The sequence below is a fragment of the Acomys russatus genome, chromosome 1, assembly GCF_903995435.1.
Source record: "Acomys russatus chromosome 1, mAcoRus1.1, whole genome shotgun sequence".
Lineage (NCBI taxonomy): Eukaryota > Metazoa > Chordata > Mammalia > Rodentia > Muridae > Acomys > Acomys russatus.
In genome coordinates this window covers 50,200,731-50,225,540 of record NC_067137.1, presented here as the reverse complement: position 1 = coordinate 50,225,540, position 24,810 = coordinate 50,200,731, and the positions used below count along the sequence as shown (strand labels likewise).

General features: G+C 37.1%; 1 protein-coding gene across 1 annotated transcript in view; it reads right to left on the bottom strand.

Annotated features, from left to right (window-relative positions):
* The window catches only part of Meox2 (mesenchyme homeobox 2), a 55,075-nt gene extending 46,776 nt beyond the window's left edge, over positions 1–8,299 (bottom strand). Inside the window, exon 1 of the mRNA XM_051145051.1 lies at positions 7,080–8,299. Coding sequence (XP_051001008.1) covers positions 7,080–7,593 — 514 coding nt within the window. The 5' untranslated portion in view covers positions 7,594–8,299. The remainder of the gene's footprint in view (positions 1–7,079) is intronic.
* Between the last annotated feature and the right edge of the window lie 16,511 nt (positions 8,300–24,810).

Here is a 24,810-nt window from a genome sequence, read left to right as displayed (position 1 = left end):
CATTTTTGGCTAGGTTTTCTAAGGGTAAAATCTAGGCTTGTAAAACTCAGCTGGCACCTGCCAACTTAAGCTGGACAGTCTTGTTTGCCTCTCCCTTCCAAACCAGTGAGGTGACTTCATCTTACATAGTTGCTCGCCCTTGGTCATGTAAGATAGCCCTGACTGTCTTCCTCCTTCTGCTACTGTGGCAATCTCTTGAAGTGTATTGAGAATAATGAGCTGGAGAAAGAAAAACAAAAGACACCAAGCACTGTAGGGGTCTTGGCAGTTTTGACTTTGGTGACTATCATTGATTACCAGTTGCAGTCTGCGGGAGTCTCAACACAGCTGTGCATGCAGCAAGCTTAATGTTTTATTTTATAGTAGAAACATTTAACATATTTCAGCCTTTAATGCAGAAACTCTAATCCATATTTACTATATTTACTATCATCAAGAAACGTTATTTTGAATTTTAATATACATACTTATTTACAAGACTCAGTGTAAATGCATTACTGTAATATTTGCTTTATGTGGGGCTATGACATTTTACATAGTTCAGGAACCTCCCCCTCACTTTCTTAAATGAGGTTTCTATGAATACACCCAATCTATGAAGATTAAACACTATCAATCTCAATTAAATACTATCAATCTCAATACCACACAAGAATTAAACACCTCATACTCATAATTTTAATCAGGGCAGCCTATATAAGCCTTAATTAACAAATTTATAGCATCTTAGACAGCTATATAAACAAATGTTATGGCATTTAAAGATACTTAAAACAAATTGACTTCATGAAAAATGTGAAAACAATTTTATAATTTAAAGGTCTAAGCAATAGAGTAAAAATTCCAAATATCTAAATATTAACACCATCATTTACAAGTATATTAGAATATTTAACTTTTAAGCACATGCTAAATTTTAAAAGTGACCTAACAATAATAATAATATGTTAAAATCATTTATTATTCTTATAATATGTCTAGAATAGAGAAAACAAGGGAATTTTTTTTTTACAGTATTTCTTTTCCTTCACACAAATCCTTTGTCAAAATGTACAGTAACAATATGAATTTTGCCTGGTTGTTCTTGTTTACATACAGGAGTAAGAAAATAATACATTTATAAAATACTTTTAGAAACCCTGTAAAGAAATGCCAATGCAGAAACACAATTTAAAGACAGTAATGTACAAATTTAGAAATGTATTAAATGGAAAATATATATGGAAATGGAAAGTATGTAATACATGAAATTAATAAATAATGGGATATTCTTACTTATAAATTTAATTTTTTGAATTTAGAAGAAAATTAATAATTGACCCATATGATTAAACACAAATGTGTACTCCTACCACATAATTTTCTGTTAATTTAATAATAAATTTGTCCAAAGATTTTACATTAAAATATTTTTAGGTATAAAACAAAGTCTGAATTTTGAATACATGGTTGAGTAGATATGTTATGGACTGTTTTTTAAGATTTATATACTTTGGCCACAGAAGATGGGTCAGTGTGTAAAGATGCTTGTGACGCAAGCCTGGTGACCTGTGGGTAATCTCGCATAGCGGCAGCTGGAAAGAACAGGCTTGATGAAGTTGTCCTCTAACCCCTACATGCTCACTGTGACTCAGGGCTCCCTCTCCACATACCGTTACATCAGCCACACCAATAATGAAGCAGGAAATGCTTCTGTAAAGATTTACATACTATACAATACAACCTCTTAAAGGGCAACAAATGCCTCATGATTTTAGAATAAAAATAAAACAGGAGGAACTTTTAGAGACGATACCATATTTGAAGTTATCCTATTTTCAAACAGGTAGTGCCCAGGTTGCATACTGAAGCCTCAGGCCTCGGGGACCATTCTGCCGAACAGAGTGCAATATTCCATAGTTATGGCCTCAGAGCCTCACTGATGACTGTGATTAAAAGCTGTGATCAGAACTGTGTGCTATGATGTCCTTCCTGAAGGGCTTTAGTTCAATACAGTTACCCAAAGCCACAACCATAAGAACAATATGCAGCAGTGGGTAAAATCTTTGTGCTCTGCTGTTGTATGTACTTTAAATATGATCGTTATTAACCACAAATCTATGTCAATATAGACTGAAATAGCAAACCAAGTGTGACATCACATAAATAGGTTTAAATAAGAAATAACTCTTTCTTATTTTGTTGTCAAAATTGAGGACTTACATTGTGGTCCATGGTTTGTTTGTTTGTTGTTTGTTCATTTGTTTTGGGTATTTTTTTCCTTGAAAAGATTTGATCATTGGAATTAGTCCATAATACCATATATGCAAAGAAATGAAATTTAATTGACCAATTAAGAATTGATTCTTTTGGTGTTATGCTTTTATAATCAATGAGGTGTGGGGCTGCTGCTGATAGTCTCATTTCACATGATAATTTTTCTAAAAAATGTTTTATTATTATAAAAAGTATCATGAGAAATTGGGGAAATGTAAAAGAAATTGAATTTTTAAACCATAAACCATTTGAAAGAGAAACATCAATTATGAATATTAACCTAGAAAATATCAAGACAGTCTTACATGTAATTTATATTCCAATAAATCAATATTCTACCTTTTCATTAAACTGTCATCAAAATGTAAAACTTTTACAGCAATACACAAATTTTACTTTCTAAAATTATACATTTAAATTAAGTGAAAGAATATAGTCTAAATCTAATGATTATTAGATTTATATTACTGTTAGATTTATATATAATTTTATATGTAATATAATTATTTTTATTTGAAAAAGGTCTAAAAGTATGCTGGTATACTTATTTATTAATACACGTCCATCTTTCAGATGAATAATGTTAACTTCCATTATATATGGGATTGTATCTTAAATTTCCCCAGCTATGACAGGAAAAAATTGGCCCTTCTATTTAATTTTCACTTGAAATTTATTTATTAGAGTGATTAGGCCTTATCACAATATAAGTTCCACTCTCTAGTACTAGAATGGATGGTCAGTTTCTCAAATCACAGAAGAAAAGTCTATACCATCATATTGGTTTTAGTTTTCTGTTTGGAATTTGCCTACAGAACACCAGCATAATTGTTTTCACTGACAAGTACCATAAAAATATCAATGTTTACATATGTAGCATTATGATTTAATGTAGCTGAATCTGCCACCATTTCTTTTTTATAAATAAATTTTAAAAAGAAATAAATATATCTCCCACTTTTATCTGGGTCTTCCAATTTCTGCTCACTTTCAAGCTTAAAGCGCTTGATTTAAAAAGAATCCCTCCCTGATCTTGGTGTTGAGACTTATTAACTGAAACAACTCATGCAGCTGAATGATACCTGTATTTGTTTTGTTTTGTTTTGAAGTCAGCTCATCATTTAGGGTGGTCTCATCTAAAATTAAACTAACACTCTAGAAAGCTTCCCAATCCCATTTTATACACTGTAGCTTTGAGATATTTACATTGTTCACAATGCTCCTGGATAACTGAAATCCCTAAGACTGTATTTCATTCTAAGGAAAACAGAAAAAGTTACAATCTAGTAACACAGATTAGTAACAATGTTATTTGTTTTCTTTTCAGAAAACATGATGATTGAAGTGCCTCAGGAATATCACAGTATAATAACAGAGTTAGATGGTAGTAGCATTATTCTGAGGTTAGCGCCTGTGTGTTTACATACAACCCCTGTCATTCTGTACAGCCATACACAAAGACTGAAACATGTGAAACTAAATATTGTGTGTTATAATAGCTATGAATATTTGTAATTTTACAAAAATATAATATTGTTTGGCATCCCCCAATTTTTAATTGTCTTTTGAAGGAGTACCAGTATAAATTTATCCCTTCAAATGAAGTGTGTGCTTATTTTCATTAATCTAAAGTGATCGCTACAAAATGCATAAAAACTGCTTAGATTAAGTGAGCACAGCTATTTCAACAAAATTGAGCAATTTATGCCTACTACTATATTGCTTTGTGTAATTGAAGCCAAGAAGTTCACAGTATTTATGGACATTTTTCAGAATCACCTGGCTTGTACTGATTGTTTTAAACACAGTTGTAACTTTAAGAGTCCCTTTGAAGGAGTGGCAGATGTTGGCTTTACTAACATTGCTGGAAAGGGTTACTGGCCCAAAGTTATACAAATGTTTAGTACACACAATGACAACATCATAATTTTATATTAAAATGGGTTATTTTTAGTTGTTAATTAACCATAATGGAAGATTAAAGCCTGTAAATATTTGCTTTCATACTGGTAAGCTTTTTTGATTTATTATGTATGCTTTCATGTGTATTTCCAGAACGGCAATACTGGACAGTGTAATATATTGAAATTGTTGAAATATTACCATGGATAAAAATCTAAGGATTATACCTGATTTGGCTGTTTAACACTATTTTCTGGTGTTTAGATTTCTATTGGACGTTAACTCAGTTATCACACATGCACTAATATTAACAACATGTGTATAGAGACTTGATTCCAATATTACCAAAGATTGTATACACTCCCAACTATAATTGCACAGTGATTATAAAATGCCTAAATATATCAACTGTTACTGCCATGCATGATTCAATGATCCTCCAATACAGTCCTAAATCTCAGATTGTCCAATATAATTTACTGGGCATTTTTTAATTATGACAGAATGTCAAAATATCCACATTGTGCCAAATAAGGCTTATGTGTTGATAAAAGAACAGTATTTTGACTATTTCCTATGTTACTCTATGCTCCGGTAAGTCAAAATGTTTTCACAATAGTATAAAATGACTTGACATTGAATTGAATGTTCACTGTATAAATGGAAATGTGTGTGTGTGAGGGGGGGGGACTTGGAGTTAAGCATGTCTATGATCTAATTGATATTAACTTAGAATCTGAAGACATGGATCTTATTTTCAGTATGTGTACCAAGTCAACTGGTGTTTGACTTTGGTAGTCTGTCAATGGGAGCATTCACTCTAAGTCAATCCCAGTGACTTTATCTTTGCTAATGAGTGTATTTCCCATTCTTGTAACCTATTAATACATCACCGGCTTGACATTAAGTTTTATTCTGTTTGTCCTTTTCAGTATTCTTAAATGAGATCACAGCATGATAACAAATATCACTTTACCGCATGCTTATTTCCCCCAGATAACGGCAATGGAAACTACAATTAGTCAATATTAAGACAGTTTTTTATTATTAAAATAACTTAAAGGAAGTCAGTTTTTAGTCTCACTTTCCCTGTTTCCCCAACCAAAAATAACTTGTGCCTGAACAAAAATTTCTTCATCTGTGCAAATAATCATCACGGCTTTGGTTCATCTAGGAAGCCGCACACAGCTTCGTCCCCTTGCAGAAAGTCTGAATTGGGGCTTCAGGCCCTTGCTGAGGTAACTACAAACTTGTGGAGGCCATCCAAGAGTTTATGCTCATAAATGTTCAATCTGGGGAAATCCCAGTGCATTGTAATACCTTCTTAGGAACTTTTTCTGTGTTTTAGAATTTCATATACAGTTAATGATAACCACTAAAAAAAAATGACAGTGCTGGCAACTTTCTTAGGCATAACTAAACATGATGGAGCATTAAAAGTTTACCTTGAACCTAGAAAAGGTTCAACAATGAGACTGGGAAGGAAAGAGTCACCCCATACAGAGGTCAAGCAAAGCTTCTGTCATCTTTCAATGTAACACAAAATGCACAGCCATTGCTGCTGTACACTGTAAAACACCTTGCTTAAATTGCATTAAATGGTTTTTTCAATTCTTCATATCAATGCTTAGATTTACATTTTCAGACTCTTAAACCACTAAAACAGACGATTAAATATATATAAACATTATATTTGTTAAGTGACATCTCCCAAAAGTCTGTACCCAGGTTGTCTTGTAACTATAGAGAACACTCAATTAGAAAGAAAGAAGGAAAGGAAGGAAGGAAGGAAGGAAGGAAAAGAGAGAAAGAAGTGGAAGTCTAAACATCTTTATAATGAGAAATACAACTAAAGGCTTTGTTGTGTACCCTGGAAACTTTCGGTTTTCTGGATAGCCAGGATGCACTGGCTACTGAACTCTCAGACCCTTGAATTCTTCTGGAGGCTCCCTTTTTGTTGGGCTCAAGTTACCAGCACCTCTCTGGGTCTTCTTCCAGAACACTGTCAGAGCCTCTGTCAGTAAGCTCTCCAGGTTATTTTCCACTTTCAAAGTTAAGGGTTTTGGTTGGTTGGTTTGGTTTGGTTTGGTTTTTTGTTTATTTTGTTTTGTCCTAGCGTAGCGTCCCTTGAATTTAATTACTATAAGAATGATCTTTCTTCAAGTCTTCATCTATTTATTCACAATTTTCGGATACAGTTCCTAAATAATTTTAGATTCCTAGATAATGAGTTTTTCGCCAAATAAATAGTGGGGGAGGGGGTGTAGGGTGTGTGTGTGTGTGTGTGTGTGTGTGTGTGTGTGTGTGTGTGTGCGCGCGCGCGCGCGCTTGTGTGTGCGCACACACACATGTGTTAAAGCATTTTAACTAGGGTTCTATTTCAGAAACTATGAAAGCAAAATATAAAGAAAAAAAGAAAGTAACGTTTTTTTGTATTTTGTCAATTCCCAGTTAAAGTTCAAGATATTGCGCAATAATCTAGAAATCCAGTTAGGATGTGAAAATTCTTCAGAGCTGGGAGTTGGAAGGGAAAATACACGGAGAAGCGCACTCTCGCAAGCAAGAACGCCCAGTGGGCGCAGCATCTCAAGCAGCGCACCCCTCCCAACACATGGATGCACTGCCACGCTCCTTAACCAATTTCGCACACTGTCACTTGCTCTTTTTTTCATCACTTCTGGAAAACTAGTTTGCGATCTTGGAGAGCTTTGACCGGCTGGATGTAGATATATTAACCTCAGCGAAACACGTGCTCCAGAATTACTGGGCCGGCTGAAACTGCAAGGAAGAATTCGGCCACCAGAGCAAGGAAAGACTAGCTCCTTCTAAGTTTGCCTTTCTGGAGAACCTTCCCGCACCTCCCCCGCCCCTTCGTAGCCCAACGCGCGCACTCTTCCCAGGAGTTCTCTGCCCGCACTCACCTGAGCTGTCGCTTTTTCTTTTGCTGCCGCTTCTCTTCTCCACCTCCGCGGGTGACAGAGCTTGCCGGCCATAGTCCCCTGGTGCACAGGCGGCCCCGGTCGGGGTGCTGGAGCCCAGACTGGATGAGTTAGAGCAGAGGACAGGAGGGCTGTTACCCAGCTCCGGCGGCCCTCCCGAATCAGGCTGCAGGCACAAGCTGTGCCGGGCCGCACTTGGCGGAGAGGACATCTGCGGGAGGTGCCAGTTGCTTTGCAGAGCCTGGTGCTGCTGCTGCTGGTGGTGGTGATGGTGGTGGTGGTGGTGGTGGTGGTGCCCCCTGTGATGCTGGCTGGCAAACATGCCCTCCTCATTGGGGTATCCTGCGATTATGCAAGAGGAGGAAGATGTGGAGAGTTCGGGGTAGGACATGTGGTCAGATCTTCCATGGAGGGCCAGAGAAGACTGTGAGAAAGGGTGCAAGCCTTGCGCTGTAGCGTGCGGGCTGCGCAGGCAGCCAAAGAGGGGGTGTTCCATGGCATGCAAGTCTCGGCTTCCAGGCAGAAGACTTCACGAAGGTCCCAAAGGCCAGCAAGCTCTGTCACTTTTCACTGGAAATCCTAGGACTCTTTCCCCAAACACACACACTCACTCCCAAAGAGCGAGCCCCGCGTTTGAGCAGAGGCGGCTAATCCCAGTCCTGAGCCTTAGTGGCCAGTCTCTTGCAAATATAAACACTAGGACCTGGAGGAGCTTCCCTCGCAGCTGCTCAGATGTCAAGTGTGGGAGAGGTGGAAGCCAAAAGAAGGTGGTCCCAGAGAACTGCTTTCATGGGGGAAATGGCTCCCAGAGGTTATAAATAGAGTGTAATGTGAGCTGGGGGCTGGCTTAGGAGCCCAGCGCTGACCACATGCAAACTCCCTCCAAAACTCCCGCTCAGTCAGCGCCACCACGCTCTCTCATTTCCAGTTCCCAATTGCTGGCAGCACCGGAGAGGCTGCTCCATGCCTGTCCAGCCCTGGGAGCTTCCAAGTCAGCCAGTGGCAAGCCCAGATCCTCAGCCACTCAAGGCCACCGATCTGTCGCAGAGGTTCCCAATGGCCAGGCGGCATGCAGCCATTCTAGGCTTCTCTAAGCCTGCACCCAGTGTTCCTGACCAGCCCACTATTCTTGGGACTTACTTTTTGTCAGCCTTGGTGCAGAGTAGTGGTAGGGTCACCTTCAGGCGCTCCAGGACTACCCGCTGCCCTTGCAGATCACGGGAAATTTACTAGAGTTCAAAAGAAGGCAAAGAGCGAAGCAATCTAGCTTTTGAAACTGCGACTCGCAGTTCCCGCGCCCAGGGACGCATTATGTTTTTCCCCTTTTAGGTGTCTGGGGATGGGTTGTTAAGATAGAAAGAAAGAAAGAAAGAAAGAAAGAAAGAAAGAAAGAAAGAAAGAAAGAAAGAAAGAAAGAAAGAAAGAAAGAGGAAAAAATACACCAGGTTGTAGATTGGAGAGTTGTGTACCATGGCTAGCACAGAGTGCCTCTGGGTGCAGAATCGCGGGGTACCCAGTGGGGTGAGTGGATGGATGCAGGTTCTGAAACCCTGACAGTACACATATGTCACTCCAAGTAGTGCCCTTTTTCTCCTTTTTCCGACCCCCCCCCCCATTCTTCTCTCTACTGGTCCAGCTCGCTCAATTTCCTAAGCATTCCCTCACCAAGAAGTTTTCTTTTGTCAGGAACAACCTGAAGAAATGCCAAATGAGATGTAGAACTTGCTCCCAGCATCCCTCTTCATCACTCCAGACACCAATTCACAGCCCGCTCCAATCCTTTCAGAAATGTACCCTCTCTTCAGCTAACAGCTCTGCTGCGCATCTTTCACTTCCTCACCACCTTTCTGTTTTTAGCAGAGAGCCAGCTTAACATTCCCTCCGAGCACATTCTGCTAGGAAGGGGTCATTTCCCTCAGGTTACAGTCTGTGCTCCTGGAAATGAACTACACAACTTAACCACCCGTGAATTTGTGAAAGACAGGGCGGGAGTTTGACACCGCCATTAGCTTGCCTGGCCACTGGGTCTACTGGGGACCCTGCTTTTTACCTACAGCAATCTTAGGGGAATGAGCTGCAGGAAAGCCACTTTCAGTCTATCAGGAGGATGTCTGCTTCCGCCTACTGTGTTCAGGGTTTGGAGCATGCCATTATGGTTAGCTGCCATATGTTTATTGTCTGGGTGACCAGAAGATGATGGCCAAGTCTTTGAAATTGCTAATAGGATTAATGAGTACAGCAACCTGAACTAGACATCTGGCTTAAATTAAGAAAAGGTATTGATTAATTTTGGAGGAGTGTCCCAAAAGCAGAACCCTTCCCTCTGCTGGTCCTTCTGTTGCCCTTTATTTTAAGAGCCTCTCCAGAAGAGTGATTTCCAAATAAACCTTCACATCCGTGTGAAAAGTTGAATTGTTTTTCACTTCTTAGAGATGGGGTGGAGTGGGGGTTAATCAGGAATTCTAAGATTTGTAAGCGCTGCTTTCTTTAACGGAAATTGAGCCCTATTTTGAGGGAAATTAGTTTTGCAGACTTCGTTAGGGGAAAAAAAAAAAAAAAAAAAAAAAAGAACCGAAAACTTTTTGTTCTCCAGCTGCTCAACTTTTCATTCTGAGGCTGAGCTGGAACCAGCAGCATGTCTTTGACGGTAAGGTTCTTTGCCTGTGATTTTGGAATCTAATCCTGAAAAGGGGAGCTGAGCTTTCTTGGGGTGCTTGGCCACTAGAAGCTTTAGGTACAGGCAGGATGGTGTCTAGGATTTAGAGCTTACGTCTATTTCTTCTGCCACTACCCACATCTTGCTTTTTAAAACTTAAAGAGAGAGTGGGAGGTATCTCCCTCATATTTTATCAGAATATATTTTGCTCTTTCAATATGTGCTGATAATAAACATGAGTGCCAAGTGCAATGATGCATTTTCTCCCTATACTCCCTCAGTGTCTCAGTGCATCCTGAGCATTGTTGAAAGCATTAAGGTTTTATTCCATTTGGAATCTGAGCAACCACTCTAATAAACGTTATAAAATATTTGCAGAGTGTAAGTTTCCTCAATTGGGAGCAGTGTAGGAAATGTCAGGCAAGACTGACAAAAACGTAGTTCATCTGCAGTAGATATTGGTTAACAGATCTGTCAAGATGTTGTCAGTTTGTGTTCTAGAAATCTAAAACTAAACTATTAGAAAACAAATGGTTGCAGCATGTAACAGGTAAGAGAAATTAGCAAGAACAAATTTTATCTCCATAGAGACTGGCATTGTGTGAGCCTACCCAGTGACCTTGCTGGGTTTTTTTTTTTTTTTTTTTTTTTTTTTTCTCATTCAATACATCAGATGTTAGTTAACAGCATGTCCAGAAATTCCTCTACAACCTGCTTCAGTCAGTTACCCTCAAGAAGTATGAGGCTAGCAATCTGGGAAGGAAGACTGAAAAAAGTTAAAAGGAAGAAATAGCTTCCAAAGGCACACATTGAAAGGACACTAATACAAAGGGTCTTTTAAATGAAAGGCACAGAACATTAAACATACCAAGAATGATGACGTTTGGATTGCTAATATAAAGTATAATACAAACAAAATGTCATGAAAAAGGAAAGTGGTGATTGAAAGCAAAAGGAGCAGTTTTGCTGCTTTCAAAATTAAATATGGCTATCAAAAAGATTCATAATGTTTAAATACTATTAACCATTCCGTAACTCTCAAAAAATTCCCTATTAGAGTATTTGTATATAATATAGAATTTTTATTTTTATATTCTAGGCCATGCTTTTTTTTAATATATTAACAACAGAAAAAAATCCAGTACTTCCAATAGTAGTTGTTTTTATTTGCACTTAACGTAATTCAATGATTAATATGACTTTTCAGTAACAAGGTGAATTGTAAAAAATTTTTTAAATTAAAGTACCTATGTTGTTTGAGCTTTAATGTTTATCCTTCATAAATATATATATTCTAGGATTCCAGGAAAACTGTCATGTCAGCATAAATGTCAAATATACAGATTTGATAACATGTAGTGCATTACAGTGTATAGGAAAATGGTTAGCTCTTGTAGGAATACGTTTAGCCTGACTAAGTGGAGTGAAGTCAACAATAAAGGCATATTATTAAAAATAGAATATATTCTCTAAAGTGAGATAAATTTAATGTTTAACTTTTATTTTAGGATTCATGGTGTCTCAAAACTTGTCATACATTTGAGGAATGATGAAAATTCACATTAAGTCCCAGACATTTTTCTGCTCACTGCGCATGGTACATATAGTGCCTTAGGCTCAGATGATTAAACTGAACATAAGAATTGCCTTGAAAACTTACTGCATATAGAAACCCCATTGATATTGCATCTGCCCAAGAACCACAATTATGCCCTTCAGCTGGTGGCTTTGAAATTAAGGATTTTAAAAATATATTCTAATATGCTAAGCACTTAGTGGTGACTTAAATGATTTATTACACACTCCATTTAAATCAATTAAGGAATTTCCTTTCTCCAGATACTATGTATTATAAAATCTAAGGGACAGATGTACTCTATCTATGCCTTTCCAAACCTTTATAAATATTAATGTTTACTTTATTCTAATTGACATTTTATAAAAATAACAATTACTTATATTTTCACAATAAATAGAAAAATCACCACTTAAACCTTACATTTGAACTATTGGACACATTCTGTTTTTCTGGTCTTTGTCTCTTTTTACATTTAGATTTATGATTTCTTTCAGAAACTGGTGGCTTTCCTCAATCCACATACCATATTGTAAATCAAACTGTGGCAAGTAAAAAGTATAACTCTGTCTAAAGTCATGAGACATACATACATATAGACATACATACAAATATATGTGTATATAATCATCATGATATATTTAAAATAAACATGTATTTTATACAGACATATTTGAAATATACATTTACAAATATATATGCTTGAAAACTAGAACATTTGAAAGGGCAGTGTTCTGAAAGACAAAATGATTAATAAAGTTAAACTTAAATGATTTTATTAGAACTTCAAATCATATTTGATCATTATCAGCCATGATTTCAATCACTTTTTGACTTACATACTTTATGAAATTTTCAGGGCGTTCTGCCTTGATTTCTACAGAACATTAAAATTGAGAAGATCTTATGAAATAATAGACTACAAAAAAAGCTTTAAACTAGAATGTCTTTTGTTTGTATGTTTTAAAACCAGGCTTGCTTGACAGATAACTTATAATGGTGAAAATGAAAACTAATTATATTTGTTTATGCTTTCATCTCTAATCATCATCTATACTATTCTTTTAACAAATAGGGGCATTTAAAAACGTTATGGTTAAAGAATGCCTTCTTTTAATAATCTAGATTCAGAGACCTAATAGTGAAAGATAGTTCTAGAATAAAGTGCTACACATTACACCATGTGTATTTATCATTAAACTAATAACTATATTATTCCTATGACTTAGAAGAACTGAACATTTTATCCCTCCTATGTAATAAGGCAATGTGAATACTTTTAAATGTACTGAATTGAGAATGAGTTCATAAATCTCAGAAAACAAAAAATCTATTAAAACCTAAGACTGGAATTCCAGGTAAAACTTCTTCTATTCTGAGTTTTTCACATTTAATAGTTTGGCATGACTAATGCAATTTTGGCATCAGTATAGGCAATTTTTTTGTGTTTTTGTTTTTGTACTTCATCAATTTGCAGAACATTTTATTTTTAAGTTACTCTTCCACTTAGAGCATGGTTTACAAATCAAATCTCTGAACTCTGTGCTGTAGCCATGTTAATATGGTTTCACTAATATATTTAATGCACAGTCTAACTCATATTAAGAGATGCAATACCTTAAATTCACTATTTTTCATAGATTCAAGTTCTTATTTATAGTCACGAAGCAAAAGATTGTATATTTATGTTCCAAACAAAATAAAAAGTAAAAGCAAAATACATGATTTCTTACATAAAATTTTCTAAAACTTTAATGTTAGTTCTTTGCTTGGTTTTAAAACATTAAATTACTCTCATAAAGAATATGGAGTATTTGTGCCAATTTACAAATCAAAATCTTCTCAAATAAGAATGAAAATGATAATGACAATTGTTCACTTTTTTTTAAGTTGCACTAATGAAGTTCAGTAGAGAGCGAGAAAGAAGCGGGAATATGCTGAGCATCTCACAAACTAAAAAAGTAAAATAAAATTAACTACATGTAGAACAGTTTTATATTTAATATAAATATGATGTCATGCCCTATATATGGTAGTTATAAAATCCCTGAGTATATGTCTTCATTAAACTGGTATTTAAAATTAATTTAAAAAATTTATATTTCATCATCATCATCATCATCATTATCTTCTTCTTCTTCTCTCTATCAGACACACACACACACACACATTTGATACACATAATAATGATTAAATACTCTCCTTGTGAGAATGTTTCAAATGATCACATGAGGATAATGAGAAAGTCAGGTAAAGAAGTGGCCAGGGCTTTGCCATGCACAAGCCTTGGGATGTTTATAGTTCTGAATGGTCACTCTCCATCTTATAAAATGCTGGACTCAAACACATTATCATCAAATGTTTTTGATCAAAATTTAATATGATCTTAGAGGATGATTTTTGCCTTTTTAGGAGAGTGTATGAAAAGGGGTAAGTGGGATTTCAGTAATTTGACACTGAGTTAGCTATCTGTAGCTTACATCACTTCCAAATACAAAGCCTACCTCAGTAGGCACAGGGGCTCAATAAAGTACACAGGAAAAGGGTTTGCTCTAGAAATAATGTTTTACAGCATTTTAACAACAAGTGCTTGAAAATGTAATCAAAATCAAGATTTGTATGCACTATAAAAGTATATATATATTTCACAACACTCAGACTTCGAAAGGCCCACTGTACAGGTTCTCGCCCAGTAAGCTTCAAGTAAGAAGATAATATCCAAACTATAGAATTTCTTGTTAATCAAGCTGTATAATTTTTAGTTTTTAATAATACAGATCAGTAAGACTAAATAACTAAGTGTAACTGAATAAATAAGTATATCCTTGTAGTACATAATGATGAAATACAGTAGCATTTACCATTCATGCTAAACGTGGCCTAATTAGTGGAGAGAATCTAACACATTCCTCCTGATTTACAACATATGTAGTGATCTGCATAAATCATTTTCCCAGATCAATTATTTAAATATTACCAACTGTGGTGATTAATGTAAAGTTACTGTTTCCAATCTATAATATAAAAACCAAACCAATGTCAAATTAAACAACTATGAGTATAATTCAATACCATAGCCCCAGCATTCATAGGAAACCTGGGAGGCCTGTTTTTGTTTTTGTTTTTGTTTTTTTGTTGTTGTTGTTGTTTGTTTTTTCCTAAGAGGAGGAGGAAAGATGCTAACAGGAGGGGAGGGAAACTGCGGACAAGATGTTAAAAAAAAAGAATTATTGCTAGACACTGACATCCTGTATCCTTTATGTTCCAGCATCAAGTGCTTCAATTGCTGTTCCTCATCAGAACAAGACAGCTCCCAGGACACTTTCAAAGAAATCTTCCAATCTCAATTGGTCCAGCATTTCAGACTGTCCCACATGGGACTCTCATTAAGCCTGGAATCTTTCAACATTTAGAAACTGGATCACAAATGCTGGAACACCATTTCCCCAATTTTATTTAGGCTCCTACAAAGGTACTATCCATCCCAAATTGGCCGGAAGAAACCTTAAGAGAATGATGCCCCATTTCTTTAAGGGGTGTTGGGTAGGGTTTTGGTTGCTTTCTTGGGCTATAGAGGGTTATTATCAATGGGAGTTGGTTATAAGTTATTATTGGTCTTATTTAGAGAGAAAACAAGATTAGACTCAGAGATGTCTCTCTTTTCCATTCTTAGGTCTGGAGATAGGGGTTGAAAAGAAAGAAGGGGGAATATAGAAATATACAGAGAAGACAGAACAAAAAGGAGATTAGTGAATCGATTCCTCAACTCAATAACCTTAATTGTGTAACTCACAAGGTTATTTTTAATTCACTGGTATAGAATTTTGTATATAGATGCAAAATAAGTTTAATTCTAGATACAGTGGTATAGAATTCAAGAATAAGATTGTTCTTCACACACTATATATTTTTTTCTACACATAACTCAATTATAATACAAAGTTTACTTCCAGTGCTTTGAGGGTGCTACTACAAGCTGTTTAAGAAAAATAAGACCAGGTAGCTTAGCTATTTAGGAGTTAAGCTATTTTTAGATTTAGAAAGATGTTTTAAGTTGAAAATAACAATATGTGATGTAGATTGATTTACATTCAGAATTTTTGGTTTTTAATAGCTGAATAGTATTCAATTGTGTAATTGCACCACAGTTTCTTTATCCATTCTTCTGTTGAGGGACATTTAGGTTGTTTCCAGATTCTGGCTATTACGAATAAAGCTGCTATGAACATAGTTGAGCAAATGTCCTTGTTGTATGGTGGAGCATCTTTCAGGTATATTCCCAGGAGTACAATGACTGGGTCCTGAGGTAGAGTTATTCCCAATTTCCTGAGAAAGCACCAGATTGATTTCCAAATTTGTTGTACATGTTTGCACTCCCACTATCAGTAGAGGAGTGTTCCCCTTTCTCCACATCCATGCCAGCATGTGCTGTCACATGAGTTTTGGAACTTAGTCATTCAGATAAGTGTAAGATGAAATCTTAGAGTCATTTTGAGTTGCATTTCCTTGATAATTCGGGATGTTGAGCACGTATTTAAGTGTTTCTCAGCTATTTGATATCCCTCTGTGGAGAATTCTCTGTTTACTTCTGTACCCCATTTTTATTTGGATTATTTGGTTTGGTGATGTTTAATTCCTTGAGTTCTTTATATATTCTGGATATTAGCCATTTGTCGGATGTAGGCTTGGAGAAGATCTTTTCCCAGGCTGTAAGCTGTCATTTTATTCTTTTGACAGTGTCCTTCACCTTACTGAGGCTTTTCCATTTCATAAGGTTCCATTTATTAATGGTTGATCTTAGGGCCTGAGATGTTGGTGTTCTGTTCAGGAAGTTGTCTCCTGTGCTCAAGGGTCTTCCTCGCCTTTTCTTCTAACAGATTTAGTGTGTCTGGTTTTATGTTGAAGTCTTTAATCCATTTGGACTTCAAGTCAAGTGTCTGTAGGTATGTGGGTTTATTTCTGGGTCTTCAATTTGATTCCATTGATAAACCAGTCTATTTTTATACCAGTACCATGCTGTGTTTATTACTTTTGTTCTATAGTACAGCTTGAGATCCTGGATGGAGATTCTTTTAGAAGATCTTTTATCATACAGAATCATTTTAGCTAATCTTGGTTTTTATTTCTACATATGACATTGAGACTTGATCTTTCAAGGTCAGTAAAAGATTGTGTGGTTATTTTGAGGGGAATTGCATTGAATCTATAGATTGATTTTGGTAAGATGGCCACTATTACTATGATGCTTCTCCTGATCCAGGTGCACAGGATGAAGCCTACTTGGTCATGTTGAATGATAGTTTAGATGTGCTCTTGAATTCAGTTTGCAAGTGTTTTATTGAGTATTTTGGCATCAATGTTCATAAGAGAAGTTGATCTGAAATTCCTTTTCTTTGTTGAGTCTTTCTGTGCTTTAGGTATCAAGGTGACTGTGGCCTCATAGAATGAATTTGGTTATGTTCCTTCTGTTTCTATTTTACAGAATAGTTTGAATAGAATTGGTATTAGCTCTTCTCTGAAGGTCTGATAGAATTCTGCACTTAATCCTTCTGGTCTGGGCTTTTTTGTTGTTGCTGCTGTTGTTGTTGGGAGACTTTTGATAACTGCCACATTTTCCTTAGGAGATATAGGACCACTCATTTTGTTTACCTGATCTTGACTTAATTTTCCTAGTTGGTAGGTATCAAGAAAATTGTCCATTTCATTTAGGTTTTCAAATTTTGTGGCATATAGGCTTTTGAAGTATTGCGTGATGATTATTTGTATTTCCTCAGTGTCTGTCATTATGTCTCCCTTTTCATTTCTGATTTTGTTGATTTGAATATTCTCCTTCTGCCTTTTAGTTAGTTTGGTTAAAGGTTTGCCAGTCTTACTGATTTTCTCAAAAAAATCTCCTGGTTTCATTGATTCTTTGAATGTTTTCTTTGTTTCCAATTTATTGATTTCAGGCCTGAGTTTGATGATTTCCAGCCATCTACTCCTCTTGGGTGTGTCTGCTTCATTTTGTTCTAGGACTTTCAGGTGTGCTTTAAGTTGGTGGTATGGGATCTCTCCAGTTTCTTTATAAAGGCACTTAGTGCTACGAACTTTCATTTTATCACTGCTTTCCTTGTGTCTCATAAGTTGGGGTATATTGTTCCTTCAGTTTCATTAAATTCTAGGAAGTTTTAAATTTCTTTTTATTTTGTTCCTTACCCCGATGTCATTGATTAGGGAGTTGTTCAGTTTCCATGAGTTTGTAGGCTTTCAGTTGTTTCTTTTGTTGTTGAGTTCCATCTTTAATCCATGGTGGTCTGATAAGATGCAAGGGATCATTTCTATTTTCTTGTATCTGTTGAGGTTTGCTTTGTGACCAAATATGTGGTCAATTTTGGAGAAGGTCCCATGAGATTCTGAAACTAAGGTGTATTCTTTTATGCTTGAGTGAAATGTTCTGTAGATATCAATTATGTTCATTGATGTCTATTCATGTGCTTGTTTTTCCATTTGTTTTCTGTCTTGATTATCTGTCTATTGGGGAGAGTGGAGTGTTGAAATATGCCATTATTAATGTGTGGGGTTTGATGTGTGGTTTAAGTTTTAGTAATATTTATTTTATGAATGTGGGTGCTGCTGCATTTGGGATTGTAGGAATTGGGGCATAGATGTTCAGAATTGAAACAACATCTTGGCATATTTTTCCTTTGATGGGGATATAGTGATCTTTCTTGTCATTTTTGATTAGTTTTAGTTGAAAGTCTATTTTATCAGATACTAGAATGGCTACTTCGGCTTGCTTTTGGGTCCATTTGTTAGGAAAAGCCTTTACTCTGAGGTAATGTTTATCTTTATTGCTGAGGTGTGTTTCTTGTATGCACCAGAATGATGCATCCTGTTTTTGCATCCATTTTGTCATCCTGTGTTTCTTTACTGGGGAGTCGAGACCATTGATGTTAAGAGATATTAATGACTAGTGGTTGTTAGTTACTTTTGTTTTGATGTTGGTGGTGGTAGAGTGTGTTTTGGATTTGTGTATGTGGACTTACTTATATCCTATGTCTTCCTGGGTGTAGTTAGCCTTCTTTAGTAAAAATTTCCCTTCTAATACCTTGTGTAAGCCTGGATTTGTGGCCAGGTACTGATTAGACTTGGTTTTGTCATGGAATGTCTTGTTTTCTCTATGACCTTTGAAAGTTTTGCTCATGTACTAGGAAGGTAATAAGACTCAGGAGGAAAACTACAGGTCACATTTTTGGGAAAGTGAAACCAAGAAAAATGCTTTTTAGAGAAATAGACAAATACTTGCAAAAGCTCTGGCCAGCTGGGCAGCAGAGAAGAGATTCTGGCAGCAAGTCCTCCAGAGAGCCACAGGGTTGCAGCTTTTGTGAATTTGTACACATGTTGTCATGGGTCTTTTGCTGATGCAGCCACTTTTGAGAGTCATCTCTATTCCTGTTAGTGACCCCAATAAAAACTCATTCATTCACCTAATTGGGAAAAAAAGTAAAAGAAAGTTTTACTGTGTATAGTTGTCTGGGTTGGTGTCTGTGGTCTCTTAATATTGCAAGCCCTTCTAGCTTTCATAGTCTCTGCTGAGAAGTCAGCTGTAATTGTGATGGGTTTGCCTTTATATGTGACTTGATCTATTTCTCTTGAAGCTTTTAATATTCTTTCGTTGTTCTGTACATTTAATGTTTTGATTATTATGGGGAGGGAGGGTTTTCTTTTCTGGCCAAATATATTTGGAGTTCTGTAGGCTTCTTGTATGTTTATGGGCATTTCTTTCTTTCTTTCTGTTGGGGAAGTTTTCCTCTACAATTTTGTTGAAAATGTTTTCTGGGCCTTGGGGCTTGGAGTCTTCTATTCCTATTATCCTTAGATTTAGTCTCTTTGTAGTTTCCAAGATTTCTTGGGTGTTTTATATGAGGAACTTTTTAGTTTTAACCTTTTCTTTGATTAATATATCAATAACTTTGATCATATCTTCCACACTTGAGATTCTGTCATTCATCTCTTGTATTTGGTTGTCATGATTTGTATCCGTCGTGTTCCTATTCCCTTCCCTATGCTTCCTAACAGTAAGCCTCACCTTGTGTTTTCTGTTTGCTCTGTGTCTTAGCTGTGTCCGAGCAGTATGCTTCAGGCTTCTGGGCAGAGACAGACCAAGGCCCAAAATTGCTCATAGGATGGCAGCTAATGAAGATTGTGACCAGATCCTGGATTCAGCTCTGCTGGTATGCTCCTTATTACAGATGGGCCAGGCTGGTAAGAAGCTCCAGGACTGTGAGAATTCAGATCTCCAAGATGCTCAAAAGCTCCACAGGCCCTCTTGAGATGGCAGGGCTCTGCTTCTTTATTCTGTGACCCAGCTGGACTAGGCTGACAAGCAGCAGGGGGGCTGAGAGAGATAAGAGCTCAAAGGTGCGTGGGTACCCCACATTCTTTCTCTGGAGGCAGGTAATGTGGATTGTGTGCAGTGTCCAGACTCAGCTCTGCCTGTCTGCTCCTTGTCCAGGATCTGGCAAGCAGTAGATGGGTGGTGAGAACCCAGAGCTGCATGGATATCTCATAGTCCTGCCCAAGATTGTGGCTAATGTGGATTGTCCCACAAAAGATTTCTGTGTGTTATCTGGGTGGCCAGGGGTTGGACACATCTGTGCCCCACACAATGTGGATCCCCCTCACCTGGAAATTAGCAGCACTGGTGTTTCATAGCTCTCAGTTTGGTCTTTTGGTCACTGTGCAGTCCTGGTTTTCCTGATAATCAGGTGCAGTGTGGGATCGGTGCCGCAATCATGGATCCCCACCTCATGTCCACAACTCTATTCTCATCAGAGTTAGCAGCTACAGACTAGCAATGTCTGACATAAAGCTTGTGAGATACTTCAACTCTCCAAGTTTTCCACAAGTTGGCTCCTGTACTCTAGTTCAGACCCTGATCTGAGTCAAAAGCAGAGTCCACAGTTGTGTGGAGAGTGGGACTGCCTTTGACATGAACTCTGGTGCCCCCATTTGACTATTTCTACTTGGTGTGGAAGCCTATTGGCACCCAGAGGAAGGGTAAGCAGGCTACTCAGATGAGACCTCATAGGCTGTGATCATATGGTGGGGGAGGAGGTCTCCTTTTGTCACAGGCTTAGGGGTGGGGAATACATTGAAAGAGGGAGGGAGGGGGAATGGGCAGATACAAGTGAGGGGATAACAAATTAGGTGTAATTTCAATAAATTATTTAATTTTTTTTAAAAAGGAGGGAGAAAGCAGGGTCCATTTGGAGACACAATCATATCCACGCAAGTATTTGACACTCAGTCACATAGCAGACATTGCTACTTTAGATTACTAACTTTTAGAATCCAGATCCAAAGATAATCATAACCTGTTGAGCTCTGTTAAGTCCTCACTGTTTTATGTGTGGAGATATGAAGACACCTTAGAATAAGAATGTTACATATATTAGGTCCTGAGTTTACTGTTATCTATCCTTTTCTGCTTTCTTCAATATCATTAAATATTTACCAATGCAAAAACAAGTGTGTTATAGACACAGTCTTTTACTCCAATAGCAGTTTGAAAATCAATATCACCTAGCGTATGTGACATATATGATATGTAATGACTAACATAATAAAGTATACTAGCAATCTCTGTGACAAAAACTTGCCAAATACTAATTTCAGGTGACTGAGACCTATATTAGTGTTTTTTTCTCTACACAACATTTTTGGTAGTTCAGTTGCTCAAGTTGGAAACAGGAACCCACTTCAACAAGTCTCTACTTCTCCTGTTCCCAAAGGAAACACATCAAGAAAAGAATATTCTCCACTAATCCCCTTTCATTTTCATTATTTCCATATTTTATTCCATCTTCAATATTGGTAATTGTTTCAGGGCTCCATTCTCCTTTCTTGAAGTACATGAGAGTCACATGATGCTCTCTGGTTTAGAAATTTCTTCCATCATAAGGAGTAGGATTAGACTTTGTTTGTATCTTAGTGCTAAAACTTTCTAATTTTGTAGCTATATTCATTTCAACACAAAGGAGGAACACAATGTTTTAAGTGAGCTTATTATGATGTTCAGCATAAGGTCAGCAAATGTTGAAAAAATTCAGTTTACATCTTTAGCTGCACTGTCAAATACAGCCTTATGTGGGGACTGAACACTTGAAATTTAGCATTGTAAGTGAAGATTTGCCATAAGATTAAATGTTCTTTTGATGATGTTGTTTGCCTTATAGAAGCTTTTCAGTTTCATCAAATCTAATTTATTAATTGTTGATCTTAGTGACTGATCTATTAGTGTTCTGTTCAGGAATTTTCTCCTGTGCTAACATGTATAAAGCTATTCCCCACTTTCTCTTCTTTCCGGTTTAATGTATCTATTTTTGTGTTGAGGTCTTTGATCCACTTGTGCTTGAGTCTTGTGCAGGGTGATAGATATGGCTCTCTTTGCATTCTTCTGTGCAGACATCCACTCAGACCAGCACCAATTTTGAAGATGCTTTCTTTCTCCCAATTGTATAGTTTTGGTTCTTTGTCAAAAATCAAATATCCATAGGTGTGTGGCTTTACTTCTGGGTCTTAGATTTGATTCCATTGATCAACATGTCATTTTTTATGTCAGTACCATATGGTTTTTAATGCTATTACTCTGTAGTAACAGTGATAACCCCAGACGTTCTTCTTATGGTACAGGATTGTTTTAGATGTCCTAGATTTATCAATATGAATTATTATTATCTCTAGATCTGTAAAGAATTGTGTTTGAATTTTGATGAGGATTGCATTGAATCTGTAAATTGCTTTTGACAAGATGACAATATTTTCCATGTTAATCCTCCTGATCCATGAGCATGGGAAACAGACCTAAATAGAAATTTCTCAAGAGAGGAATCTCTAATGGCCAAGAAGCACTTTAAGAAATATTCAACATTCTTAGTCACCAGGAAAATGCAAAGTAAAATTACTGAGATTCCATCTTACACCAGTAAGAATGGCTAAAATCAGAACCTCAGGTGTCAGCCCATGCTGGCAAGGATATGGGGCAAGGGGAATACTCCTCCATTTCTGTTGGCAGTGCAAATTTATATAACCACTTTGGAAATCAATTTGGTGATTTCTCAGAAAATTGGGAATATTTCTATCTTAAGACCCAACTATACCACTTTGGGGCATATACCCAAAAGATGCTCCACCATGCCATAAGGGCATAGCCTCAACTGTGTTCATTGCGGTTTTATTCACCTTAATCAGAAACTGCAGATGACCTAGATATCCCTCAACTAAAGAATGGATAAAGAAAATACGGAATGTCTACACAATGGTATATTACTCAGTTATTTTAAAAAAATCACTAAATTTATAGGCAAATGAATGAAATTGGAAAAGATGACCCTGAGTTAGGTAACCCAGACCTAGAAAGGCACACAGAAGTGGATATTAGCCATGATGTACTGGATAGCTATGTTACCATCCATAGATCCAAAGAGGCTAAGGAACAATGAGGGCCTAAAGGAAGAAACTTGAATCTTTCCCAAAAAGGAACATAGAATAGACATGCATGGTGGATTTATGGAGGGGATTGAGTCAGGGATGTGTGGCAATGGGAACAGAAGGTATCAAGTGTGAGGAGGACAGATGGAGAGAATACTTCAAGAGACAACTGAAATGGGGGCATCTCTAGGAAAAGCTAGAAACCTAAGACAATGGACCATCCCAGGAATCTATGATGATAACATTAGCTAAGACTCCTAGCAATGGGGAATATGGCACCTGAAGCTAGCTCCTATAAGCAGGTAAGACTTCCAATGAACACCAATCCAGCCACAAAACTTTCAACTCACAATTTTCCTGCCTATAAGATGTGCAGGGATAAAGATGAGCAGATATTGAGGGAATGACCAACTAATGACTGGCCCAGCTTGAGTCCAATGCTGTGAGAGAGCCTACCTCTGACACTATTAATGGCATTCTGCTTGCAGACAGTGGCCTAGCATAAATGTCATCAGAGGCTTTATCCAACAATTAATGGAAATAGACAGAGAAAATCACAGCCAAACATTAGGTGAATATTGGGGAGTCTTGCAGAAGACTGGAAGGAAGGATTGAGGGGCCCAACTGGGTCAAGCGCACCACAAAAAAACCTACAGAATCAACTAACCTGGGCCCATTGGTGCTCATAGAGACTGAAATGCCAACCAGAGAACATGCATGGTACTGATGTAGGCCTTCAGCACATATGTAACAGTTGTGAAACTTGGTCTTCCTGTGAACTGATAAAAGCATGAGCATGGCATGCCTCTGACTCTGTTGCCTGCCTTTAGATCCCTTTCCCCTAACTGGGATGCCTTGTCTAGCCTCAACAAGAAAAGACACACCTACTTTTACTGAAACTTGATAGCCAAGGTAGTTGGTATCCATGAGTGGCCTCTGCTTTCCTGAGGAGAAAGGGAGGAGTGGTGCATGAGGGAGAGGGGAAGTGACAAGGAAGGAAAGGGAGAAAAGAAGGAAGGGAAGCTGGGATTGGTAGGTAAAGTAAGTAAATTAATTAATTAATAAAAATATTAAATTTTCCAAAATTTCAAAGATTTCATGTGCAATTAATAATATTTTACACTGGTGGCAGAGTAAAATAGTCATTGATAACCTGCTATCCTTCCTCTGAGTGCCACCATGTTTCTCCCTCCAGGGGACATGGTCAAATATGAGGCACCAGACAGTCATAGGGGAGGGGAATAAGGGGAAAATGGGAGAGAGGAAAGAACAGGAGGATACAAGGGATGGGATAACCATTGAGATGTAACAAGAATAAATCAATTAAAAAACTAAAAAAAAATAGTCATTTGTAGATAACCTTAATTTACTCTAATGAAAATATATCACAAAAATTAAATTACTATCTTTTTAATTTCTTTGGGTAACTATGGCTATGTTTCAAATGGTCTGTGTAGCTGGCATCATACTTTACTCAGTGTTAAGCTAGAGAGAATGTCCACTTAGTTTTAACCTCATAGGTACCAAATTACACATAGATCTGTCAAAATGATGTAAGACCTGAAATTACTCTGTAAGTTGATCTTCTTTGACCCCATGATTTGGAGCTTCACAGTGTGGCACCACACCTGGAAACCTGCCGTGCAAGATCTCAAACAGGCACAGGAAATTCCTGGAACAGCAAAGCATCCAAGTTGAAGATATCCAGTTATCCCTCTGTGCAACAGAAGCATCACTGTTAATTAACTGCTGATATGCTTGAAAGAGTTTGTTTGGCAGTGGCCTTGTGGAGGAAGGCAAGCCAGGTGTATTTTCAGAATGTTGTAGACAATGCTGTCATAGTCAGTTATCTTCCACATCTTACTGCCTTAATGAATGCTTACATTTTTATTCTTCCAATTTCAGGCAAGATGGTTGACACTCTAGTCAGCTATTGGTATTGTGGATTGTGGGTTAGTCTTCTCAGCAAGAGCCTCCAAGATGCCACAGCACAGAAATAGAGAGGTGGA